We start from the raw sequence: 12,820 nt of genomic DNA, 5'->3' as shown, positions 1-12,820 counted from the left end.
GAATTAGCATAATAATACGTGAATTGAAATAATTATCATAATTTTGTTAATCTCCTCTAATTATGGATGTAATATGTGTATTATCAATTTCGTTAACTGATTTGATAAAATTTATATTACGAACAACAATATTAATTCATTAGTTGGTCATAATTTTTAAGATTTTATTCAAAAGTAATCAAATGAAATGCATAGGTAATTGACATTATCTGAAGTAAAAATATATAAAATTATCGTAAGAATGAAATCTCTATGTTTAATGACCATATAAATTTAGATGTTAAATATAGTGTAATTACCACGGATTATTTAGATGGTAAATAGTATATGGTAATTACCTATATAGATTAGCATATTAAACGGATTAACATATGGAACAATGTTATAAAAAAGGAAGGAAGCCTTTTAGATAAAATATATTAGGAATAATATCAATTAAATAAAATATCATAGGAATTTCTCAATTCTATATTTATAATTACCTTTATAAACAGATTTAATAGGAAATTTAGTTACAAACTTATATTAAGAGTTATGGATTATTATATTATTATTATTATTATTATTATTATTATTATTATTAACATAATAGATTTTAAATCGAGGTTACAAAATTTAATATTATTATTTCATTTATTCAAGTATAGTAATCACCATTTTTTAACTAATAAGTGTGAATTAGTATTGTGCAATTAATGATAAAGATTAATAATAATTGGAATCAACAATCAATGATACAATGACTCATGTTTAGCTTCCAATGCACCATTTTTTATAAAATGAAGAATTGGAATGGTAAAACGAACAATTGGAATGAATAATTGAGGATTTATTCAAGTATAGTAACTACCATTTTTACCAAATTACATAAGCATCCGTAAATGGGGAAGATCAAGATTGCAAATTCTACAATATATAGATGAGCATCCGTAGATTGCTAGTTATTTTGCACAGTACAACTAAAAAGATGGATAGTTAAATAAGGTATTATCATTCAAAATCTTGTAATACAAAGTTACAATACAATGTTTTTCCATTAGAAATTACCAATCAAAGTAATGTGATTAAAANCAATCACCAATTAATTAATTAATATCAATATCAATCTATATAAATATTAATATTAATATATAACAATATTACCATATCACTAATCACCAATCACCAATTAATTAATTAATATCAATATCAATCTATATAAATATTAATATTAATATATAACAATATTACCATATCACTAATCACCAATCACCAATTAATTAATTAATATCAATATCAATCTATATAAATATTAATATTAATATATAACAATATTACCATATCACTAATCACCAATCACCAATTAATTAATTAATATCAATATCAATCTATATAAATATTAATATTAATATATAACAATATTACCATATCACTAATCACCAATCACCAATTAATTAATTAATATCAATATCAATCTATATAAATATTAATATTAATATATAACAATATTACCATATCACTAATCACCAATCACCAATTAATTAATTAATATCAATATCAATCTATATAAATATTAATATTAATATATAACAATATTACCATATCACTAATCACCAATCACCAATTAATTAATTAATATCAATATCAATCTATATAAATATTAATATTAATATATAACAATATTACCATATCACTAATCACCAATCACCAATTAATTAATTAATATCAATATCAATCTATATAAATATTAATATTAATATATAACAATATTACCATATCACTAATCACCAATCACCAATTAATTAATTAATATCAATATCAATCTATATAAATATTAATATTAATATATAACAATATTACCATATCACTAATCACCAATCACCAATTAATTAATTAATATCAATATCAATCTATATAAATATTAATATTAATATATAACAATATTACCATATCACTAATCACCAATCACCAATTAATTAATTAATATCAATATCAATCTATATAAATATTAATATTAATATATAACAATATTACCATATCACTAATCACCAATCACCAATTAATTAATTAATATATATATATATATTAATTAATATTAATATATAACAATATTACCATATCACTAATCACCAATTAATTATTCTTTTTTAAAATAATCACCAATTAATTAATTAATATTAGTATATATTAATATATTAATATATACTAATATTAATTAATTAATTGGTGATTAGTGATATGATAATCTATATCTATACTATATATAAAAACAATTTCCTCCTCCCAAATTTTCCCCCCAAAACTTAGGGGTATTTTGGTAAAATCATTTATTTTATTTATTTATTATTTTATTAATTATCCATCCTATAATATTTTTATGGTAATATATGATAATGATAATATGATAATATGGTAATATTGTTATATATTAATATTAAGAATAATACCATATACCATATTATCAATTATCAATTATCAATTATATATCACCAATCACCCATCACCCATTAATATTAACAATATTACCATATTATCATATTATCATTATCATATATTACCATAAAAATATTATAGGATGGATAATTAATAAAATAATAAATAAATAAAATAAATGATTTTACCAAAATACCCCTAAGTTTTGGGGGGAAAATTTGGGAGGAGGAAATTGTTTTTATATATAGTATAGATATAGATTAATTACATTAACCATAGGATGTTAATCAGGCCAGCCCGTTAGATTTTGAACTAACCTTATTGAGCTGTCAAACTTATCAGTTGGGACTTATCTTTTTTTTTTCTTTTTTTTTGGATCGGGTTCAAAATTCTTGGCCTTACTCGTAAAAAAAACTCAGACTGTCGAGCTTATCGACCGGGTTCAACAATAACTTTTGACATTTTCAAATTAATATTCTAAACTTTTAATTTAAATAAACTAGCAGATTTACACTAATAAATATAAACTTATGCATTATGCAATCAATCCAAATCTCAATTTTCATTTCTAAATTCCAACTAAAAATAATTAATATACTTATAATATACTATACTATAATATGATATTTATAGTAAGTTTTTTTATTTTTATTATTTATTTTAATAAAAATATTTTATTTGTAATAAATTTATTAATATATTTTAAAAATTTATTTAAAACTTATTAAAAAAAATACTAAAATGAGCTTACAAATAAATTTATGTATATTTTGTTCCACATTGATCACTTTAACAAAAAACAATCTTAAATTAAATCGTTCATATTATTAGACTTATCGAACTAATATTTTATATGACTAAAATATTTTGATCCCAATCTTAAAATTTTTCAATATAACAATTCATCAGTTTCATGCTAAGATTAGCGGGTTGTTATGCCGTGGACCCAGGTCCACCTTGCAATGTGGACCTGGGTCTACATTCACATATCATATACTCTACATTCACATACACTATATTCTATATTCACATACACTATATTATACATTCACAATTTGTAAACTCCACATTCACACATTGTAAACTCCACATTCACACATTACAAGATTATATGTTTAGTAACTATATTACCACTGTTATGCATTCACACATTCAAAACTGCATATTCACAGGTCCTATACTCCATATTCACAACTTGAGAACTCCACATTCACACATTACAGGGCTACAAGTTGCTAGAACTTCTTAACTCTATTACAGATTCACACATGCATAACTCTACATTCACGATTTCTATACTCCATACTCACAATTTGAAAACTCCACATTCACACATTTTTGGGCAACTCTACATTCACACAATCATAAATCTACATTCACGATTTCTATACTCTACATTCACACTTTGAAACCTCTACATTCACACATTTTTTGACAACTCTATATTCAACAATATGTTTACTAATTTTTTTTAAAAAAAAAAGACTAAAAAGACTAAAACGATGTAGAGTTGCCCAGAAATGTGTGAATGTGGAGGTTTCAAATTGTGAATATAGAGTATAGAAATCGTGAATGTAGAGTTATGCATGTGTGAATCTGTAATAGAATTAAAAGTTCTAGCAACTTGTAGCCCTGTAATGTATGAATGTGAAGTTCTCAAGTTGTGAATATAGAGTATAGGACCTGTGAATATAGAGTTTTGAATGTGTGAATGCATAACAGTGGTAATATAGTTACTAAACATATAATCTTGTAATGTGTGAATGTGGAGTTTACAAAGTGTGAATGTAGAGTATCATATAATCCTATAATGTGTGAATGTGGAGTTTACAAAGTGTTAATGTAGAGTATAATGTATGTGAATGTAGAGTTTACAAAGTGTGAATGTAAAGTACAGTGTATGTGAATGTAGAGTATATTGTATGTAAATTTAGACCCAGGTCCACAGCATAACAATTGAACTCAAACCCTAACAACTAGCTACTAAGCCATTTACCCAAGAAGGCCAACGTAATTAAGATCGAAGTAGAAGAAACGATTAATGGAGGAGAGTAGTCTTGACCACTATTTGGACTATGACATATTCTATTCTGTGCGGCGGAATCCCACAGATTCGTTCCATTGCAGTTCTGCGCCGTCCCGACCTCACATCCATGTCCGCTTCTCTCACCGCACAGCTGACGACATTGACGATGCCGGAGAACACGAGGTAGAATCACGAACCATATGCCTGGAAGACGACTTGCTGGCGGAGGGGTCGGAAGACGACTGCCGGAATTTCATCTACTCCAAATTGCAGTTATACTGGCCAGGGCCGGTTTTTTGATTTGCATGGTCTATGCTGGAAATTAAGTGAGACCCTGTCAAAGTATAAATAAATTGCGAATTGAAGAAAATTGATTCGCGTAAATATTACAGAGTAGAATTTTTTTTTGAATAATACGTATTAAAATTTAGATTAGTCATGAAAACTTAATTTTGAACCAATATAATCATAAATACATTATACATATACTAACTATTGGTGCAGGTCTGGACTAGGGGCCCCCAAAATTTTGGGGCCCGCACGTCTTGCACGCCCTAAAATCCGGCCCTGATACTGGCCTATTCCCGGCGGCATCCTCCAAGAAATCTTCGACGAAGTGATCAAGAATGCAAGGCAGTTTAAGGGTAATCTTCGGGTTGGCATACTCTCGGTTCACATGCCAGGTTACGAGGATGATCGAGATATCGGAGCGGCAGCGGGGGAGTAAATGGCGGTTCAGTAGTGAAGTCATTAAAGAGGAAGAGAATAGAGGACGGCGCCGTTAGTTGTTGCGTTATTTGCTTAGAGGAGTTAACGGCGGGGAGAGATGTGGGTGTGATGCCGTGCAGTCATCACTCTTTTCATGAAGACTGCCTCTCATCTTGGCTGGAGAGGAGCCCTTCCTGCCCTCTCTGCCGTCGCAAAATGTCGGATTCTCCTTCTTAATTACGCTTCTCAATTGGTATTTTCTTGATCTGAAGACATTCGTTATGAAACAGGATTCCATTATTCATTAAATCGAGTTTGTAAAATATTACTGCAAATATGATTTTGTTTTTTTAATGGAAAAACAGAAAATTTATGGACAGCTTTTATAATTTTGCTCCCTACCATCTAAAATGGTAAGAAAAGTATCATCACACTTAATTAATTAAAGAAATAAGGTTCAAATTGGCCATTGAACATAACCTGAAAGTGTAATTAGGCCACTGAACACTCCAAATGCATGCAATTTTCCCTGATACCATGTTACTTTCCATTTCATCAGGTTGCCTGCTTACATGGATGGTGATGTGGCATTTTAAAATAATTTTTAATAATAAATATAAAAAGTAAAAATAAAAAAATATTAATTTTTTAATTAATTTTTTAATATTTTCAATCAATTTTTAATTTTAATTTTAAACTTTATTATTAAAAAAATATTTTAAAATGTCAACTCACCATCTTTGTAAGCAGGCAACCTGATGAAATGGAAGGTAACCTTCTATCAGGTGAAATTGCATGCATTTGGAGTGTTCAATGGCCTAATTGCACACTTTTTTCATTCAGTGCCCTAATTGCACTTTCAAGTTACGTTTAGTGGCCAATTTGAACCTTATTCCTTAATTAAATACCACAATTATTGTTTTTTTACTTTATTAAAATTTCATGACGAAATTTCATATTTTTAGGTTAGATTAGACTTAGATTTATATTTCTATAACATATTTGAAACTTGTATTGAAAGATTCATAGGGCTCCCATTTCACTCTTGGGCTCCCTTATAAGTGTTGTATCCATTTCCATAGCTTCATATTTGTCCTCCATTTGACTCCAATGTCCACCAAAATACATGAAAATGCTCATTTTTACTTCCAATGTTTTTCAACCCATACCACTTGCAAAATAACACAAATAAGCACTAATTCTCATGAAAATTGAAATGATTAGCAAACAAAATGGTCTAATAAAAAGGGAGAAAAATATGGACAAATAAACACTTATCAGTAATAGTTGAAAAAAATATAGAGAAAAATTACGGACCACTTGGGTTCATGTTACTACAAGACATGACATAACTATTATGTTTACTGCAATCCCTTTCGAAGGGTATTTTTTTGTTTTAAAATCAGTGTCCATATATAGTGAGACATAAAATTAATTCTATCCTGAACTAAATAGTCAATTTAATTACAATTACTTAAAGATGTAGAAAATTTTCAAACATTCATGATAAGTAAGAACTTCAACTCTTTGAGTAATCAAGAGGTGACAGTATCTTCAAACTCAAAATATAATCGTTATTTCATTCACACCCTTTGTATATGGCAGTTAATTAAATTAATAGAAAATTTAAGATGCAATAATCTATGTATAAAATATTAAATAAACTAATAAGTTGTGAAATTTTCTAATCACTTGAATTTTCCAAACATAATCCAAGTTTGAAAAAGATTAGGATAAAAAATTTGTAGTCTTTCTTATTTGCTACACAATCAATTGAGTTGCCTAGCTATATATATTGACAATTACATAATGAGCTACTAGCTAGCTAGGAATAAGAAAACCACTAAAGAAGAAGAAAAAAACCTAATGGAGAAGGGTATTGACAACTTTTCTAGACCCAACCTCGTCCGCCGTGTAGCTCTACCTGCCAATCAATGCTGGAACCTTCATTGCCGTTGCCGACGAAGTAATTGATAAAATCCGCTGATTTGCGCGTAGTCTTGCGGTTCGCATACACTCGACATGGCCATATAATCCCGAAGAAGAAAAAGACCTAATGTATAATGGAGAAGCATAATGAGCTACTAGCTAGCTAGGAGTATATGGCCATTGTCTATATATACATACATACAATTACATAATGAGCTACTAGCTAGCTATGAATAAGAAAACCACTCAAGAAGAAGAAAAAGACCTAATGGAGAGGGGTATTGACAACTTTTCCAGGCCCAACCTCGTTGGCTATGCAGCTCTACCAGCCAATCAATACCGGAACCCTCATTGTTGTTGCTGACGATGTGATTGATAGAATCCACTGATTTGCGCGTAGTATTGCGGTTCGCATACACTCGACATGACCATATAATCCCGAGTATGATTATGATTATGATTATGATTATGTTTCTCTTCTCGACGATGAAAAAGTAATAACATATATTTCTGAGGATGATTTTGTTCTCAACAATAGGAGAAGTAACATTTCTTTCCGACGATGAAGAAATAACACATCTTTCTTACGAGAATGGAGAAGCATATCCTCGCTTATTATTTATTTTCAAAAAAAAATTTATTTGTAATAAATTTATTAATATATTTTAAAAAGTTATTTAAAAACTTAATAAAAAAAATACTAAAATGAGCTTACAAATAAATTTCATGTATATTTTGTTGCACATCATTTCTTTAACAAAAAATAATTTTAAATGGTTCATATTATTGGACTTATCAAAGTGATTTTTTATATGACTAAAATATTTTGGTCCCCATCTTAAAATTTTTCAATTTAACAATTCATCAGTTTCATGATATTAACCACACAAAAATACAAAATATAAGATTAACTAATAATTTGCTAAAATTTTTAGTAATTTGAAGACACATAATATATTAATTATATGTGCCTAATATATTAACTATAGACACATAATGTAAATTAATTTTCTATTAAGTAATTTTATTTTATTAGTATATAAATTTTGCAAACTTATACAAATAAAAAATATTTTATCATAGTTTGTATTTAATTTTTGTGTATTTTAAAATATGTTATGAAATAGAATAAAGATGAAATGTTTTAGTATATTATTTCATATTATCTATTTGTTTTAATCTTCTCCATTCATTAGATATTTTAAATAGAAAAATAATTTCCTTTTATATTACTCCCCTGTCCCATTTTACCTGTCCTATTTACTATTCATTGGTCAAACCAACTCTTTCTTCTTTGTTTATTTTCTTTAGTAATTTTTTAATATTTTTAAATTTAGTTTTTTGTGTTTAATAGTACTTTTAATGTAGTTTCTAAATATATAAATTTTATATATTAATGCTAAACTTAATATTATGAAAATTTGGATTAAAAATTACTTCAGTGAAGCCTTGTTAAACGAATCAGACAACCATTTTGGGACGGAGGTAGTATATAACAATGAATTCTTAGCAGGTTATAAACATGTTTGTATATAGGAGTTAATATGTCTTCTTGTCCAAACAAATTAAGAAATAATTTTTCAAAAGTTAAAAATCTTTCATAATTTATATTACAAAAGTTTCAAATATATCAAAACACTACATTTAGGCATATCAAGGAGTGCCCAATATATTTCAATGCATCCAAAATCATATAAATATGATACCAACATCACAGAAATCATTTAAAACATATATAAATAAGACTACAATACAAAATATAAATAAATTCAATAAAAGCACATCACTTTTTTGTCCAAACATTATTTATTTTATATTTTTAAAAATTAAATAATAAACAATTAAGTACCAAAATTTCACCAAACTTTATTGAAATACAAGTAAAATATTATTTAAATTTTTTGAATTTTTTATCTAATTAAGTATCTCACGTCATTATCACATCTAAAACAAATATAGAGGGAGTTTCACACAAGTTTAAATGGAAGTAGTTTACGAGTTTGAACTCTATTAAAAACTCGTTAATTTTGACTTGAATTTAACACTTTTTTTCTAAAATAAAAAAAAATTAAAAAAATTTGAGCTAGGCTTTCTTAGTTAAGCATTCTGAAGTTTAGTTACAGGCCCAAAATTTATGCAATTCGGTCCAATCAAGGAAAAAAACTTATAGACCCAAACTTTATGCAATAGGCGGCCCAATCCAGAAAAAAACCCTACTTTATACGTATATAGCTTTACCGCAAATTATGCTATGGACTCGAGTCCACTTTGCAAGGTGGACCTATGTCCATGTTCACAATTTTAGAATTTTATGTTCACAATTTTAGAATTCTATGTTCACAATTTTAGAACTTAATATACAAAATTACATTACTCAATATTAATAAGTTTTGAACTCTATATTCACAATTTTGTTATATAAATTCAAAAATTGTGTTATACTATTGAATATTGAATATAAAGTTATGAAATTGTGAATATAGATTTATGAAATTGTGAACCTAGAGTTCTGAATTTATGAACATAGAGTTCTGTAATTGTAAATATAGTTTTAAAAAATTATAATATAGAGTTAAAAAATTATGAACATAGAGTTTTAAAATTATGAATATAAAGTTTTAAAATTGTGAACATAGACCTGGGTCCATCTTGTTAAGTGGACTGGGTACATGGCATATCAACTGGATACCCTACATCATAAACTTATAAACTTATAGGCCCAAACTTTATGCAATAGACCGGCCCAGAAAAATAAACCCTACTTTATATACGTATATAGCTTCACACCCACCCTAAACCAGAGCTGATCACCGGCGATAGAGAGGGAGAGAAAACGCAGAAAGCACAGCAATGGTGTCGGGATCGGGAATCTGCGCAAGGAGGGTGGTAGTGGATGCGAGACACCACATGTTGGGGCGCCTGGCGTCCATCCTCGCCAAGGAGCTGTTGAACGGCCAGAGAGTTGTGGTGGTGAGATGCGAGGAGATCTGCCTCTCAGGCGGCCTTGTCCGTCAAAAAATGAAGTATCACCGCTTCCTACGCAAGCGCATGAACACCAAACCTTCCCACGGGCCCATCCACTTCCGTGCTCCCTCTAAGATCCTCTGGCGCACCATCAGAGGGTATGTTACTATGTTTCTGCTCCCAATCTTCGAAACGCGTTATAACGATTTCAACTTGTATACTTGTTGAAAAAATGTAAATCACTGCGAGTTTATGTGTCTGATTAATGATTATGTGTGAGATGATTTGAGCGATTGGAAATATACAGGATGATTCCACATAAAACTAAGAGAGGAGCTGCGGCTCTTGCGCGATTGAAGGTGTATGAGGGGGTGCCTCCACCGTATGATAAGGTGAAGAGGATGGTTATTCCTGATGCTCTCAAGTGAGTTCACTAATTTCTTTATTCAAAATAGCTTTTGTTTGGGGGGTTTGAAAGTGTTTAGTTTAGATTGGTTTGGTTTCCTTGATGATTGAAATTATGTGATTTGAGCTTAGGGTTTTGAGGCTCCAAGCTGGACACAAATACTGTTTGTTGGGTAAGCTTTCATCTGAGGTCGGCTGGAACCACTATGATACTATCAAGGTAAAAATGCTTTTGTACAATGCATTCTGCAAATTCTATATTCAAATGATTTCATTTCATTGTTATGAGTTATGACAGTATACAACCTATTTGGATATATATTATCGTATACCCTTGAAATTCAATAGTTATTGTATTCATTTGATACACTATGATAGTGGCTTGCTGGTAATCAGCATTTTGATTATTTAGTAGGCACTTCCAATGTTGCAGAAGGTGCTAGGGTCTAGTCGGGAGTGCCCTAGTGCCTAGGCTGCTGCCTAATTAAAAAATATTCTGTGCTCAAAACTGAAAATCTAATTAAAATAAAAGTTCTGCTGCCTAGTTTGGAACTGAGTTGGCCAACTCGGCTGCCTAGGCGGCACTTCAATTTTCATTTTCATTTTCATTACTCATCCCTGTTACTTGTTGTAATTGTGTTCTGATATCAATGCTTTTAATTGTTTATGACTCGTGTAAAATTGTGTTTAAAGTCCATTGTATTCGTAAATTACTTGTGAGTGTGTTCTTGGGTTTTACCAGTGAAGCTAACATTTACAACTCCAATTTGTATGGCTAATAGATTCTGGAGAATAAGAGGAAGGAGAGAGCCCAGGCAACTTACGAGAGGAGAAAGCAGCTAACAAAATTGAGGGTCAAAGCTGAGAAGGCTGCAGAGGAGAAACTGGGATCTCAACTTGACATTCTCTCTTCGGTAAAGTACTGAATCATCTTCCTGGTCTGGCCGAAGTAGATAGATGGTGAACATTGCATTATGGCTAAAGTCTTCAGGACATGGAAATATTATCATATTTCAAGGGCTGGGCTATATTGCTACCCAATTTTTGTTTTCATGTTATAGAAAGACACTTTATTTGATTTCCTGAGTTCTATTTTTGATATTTCTGAATGGACCTGTTGATGTTTTATAGCAGCCAGCTTGTTTGAGGTTATTTCTCTTTTATTTCCTTCCTATAACGATGCTTGAAGAAAAGCTGCCAAGTTCTGTGCTTTATGATTAAAGTTTATTGGTCATATTCAATTATTATAATGTCTGACCCAAGATAGAAAGAATATACAATCAAGGGGCGTACCCCGAAGCAAGAGCAACAAAACCCAAAAGAGAGAGCTACCAAGAGAAGGCGAAAGCAAGCACAAAACGGAGGCAAACAAAAAGGACAGGTAAGTAACAGATAAACGGGGCAAACCCCGTAGAAAGACTAAAAAACAGAAGATTTAATTCTTATATTATACAAATCAATATATAAATATTATTATAATATAAAAATATATTTTAAAAAATAAACGAGTTAGCGGGCTAGCCTGTTTAGCACCACTAGCTCTCTAGTATACTGGTTGGGTTCATGGCCATTTGGCCCTCGGTAGTTGGCCACCCTTTTAAAATGCAATGTAGAAAGTCAATAGGAATTGCCACACGACAGTAATTTTCATTATGTACAAAACTATCCAAAGCAAGTGGCTAGAATTAAACAGGAGCGACCTACAAAATCGATAACTAAAATCTTCAGGACCATCCCGCTTGGATAGATCACACCCACAATGTAGTAATCAAGTCATGGTGGAACAAATGGAGGAGTGGTGGGAGTAAAATTTGACAAAGTCTGGTCGGCGAGAGATCTAGTACCGAGTCTAGGAGTCGTTAGTGAAAAGTCCAGTATGTGATAGGTCTAGTATAGAGTCTAAGAGTCGTTAGTAAAAAGTCTGGTTCGAGAGAGGTATAATACAAAATCTAGGAGTTATTAAAGTGGAGTCTGGTCGATGTAAAGAGTATGATAGGCAAGAAGATATCTGAGTGGAGTACTGGATGGTTAACGGAGTATTGTATGTTTAATGGAGTACTAGAAGGCTAATGGAGTACCGGATGGTATTGTATGTTTAATGGAGTACTAGAAGGCTAATGGAGTACCGGATGGTTAATGGAGTATCAAATGGCTGGTTAATGGAGTATCAAATGGCTAATCGAGTACTAGGTGGACAGTAAGGTTGACTGGTTAGACCGACTAATCAGAGGGATTGGTCGGGTAAATTGGTCAAACAAACTGGACGGATGGACTATATAGATGAAGAGGGATGGAAAGCAGGTGGTGGCACCAGTGATCGGTCGGTCGGTCGACCGACAGGGAGATCGGACAAGCACCGGTAGCCAACTAGCCAGC

At 30.3% G+C, this 12,820-nt stretch overlaps 1 protein-coding gene across 1 annotated transcript; it reads left to right on the top strand.

Annotated features, from left to right (window-relative positions):
• Positions 1-9,869: 9,869 nt before the first annotated feature.
• LOC116024492 (60S ribosomal protein L13a-2-like) lies at positions 9,870-11,596 on the top strand. Its single transcript, XM_031265395.1, has 4 exons — positions 9,870-10,197; positions 10,347-10,463; positions 10,577-10,664; positions 11,227-11,596. The coding sequence occupies exons 1-4, from the start codon at positions 9,926-9,928 to the stop codon at positions 11,368-11,370; spliced, it is 621 nt and encodes a 206-aa protein (XP_031121255.1). The 5' UTR covers positions 9,870-9,925; the 3' UTR covers positions 11,371-11,596.
• The last annotated feature ends 1,224 nt before the right edge of the window (positions 11,597-12,820 follow it).

Source organism: Ipomoea triloba, chromosome 7 (genome assembly GCF_003576645.1).
Source record: "Ipomoea triloba cultivar NCNSP0323 chromosome 7, ASM357664v1".
NCBI classification, from domain to species: domain Eukaryota; kingdom Viridiplantae; phylum Streptophyta; class Magnoliopsida; order Solanales; family Convolvulaceae; genus Ipomoea; species Ipomoea triloba.
Note: the sequence above shows the minus strand (reverse complement) of the source record. Positions and strands in the feature narration are given on the sequence as shown.

Coding starts and splice junctions, on each gene's coding strand:
- LOC116024492 (XM_031265395.1), top strand. CDS start 9,926: ATGGTGTCGGGATCGGGAATCTGCGCAAGGAGGGTGGTAGTGGATGCG. Junction 10,464..10,576: donor GTTATTCCTGATGCTCTCAA/GTGAGTTCACTA, acceptor ATTTGAGCTTAG/GGTTTTGAGGCTCCAAGCTG. Junction 10,665..11,226: donor ACCACTATGATACTATCAAG/GTAAAAATGCTT, acceptor TATGGCTAATAG/ATTCTGGAGAATAAGAGGAA.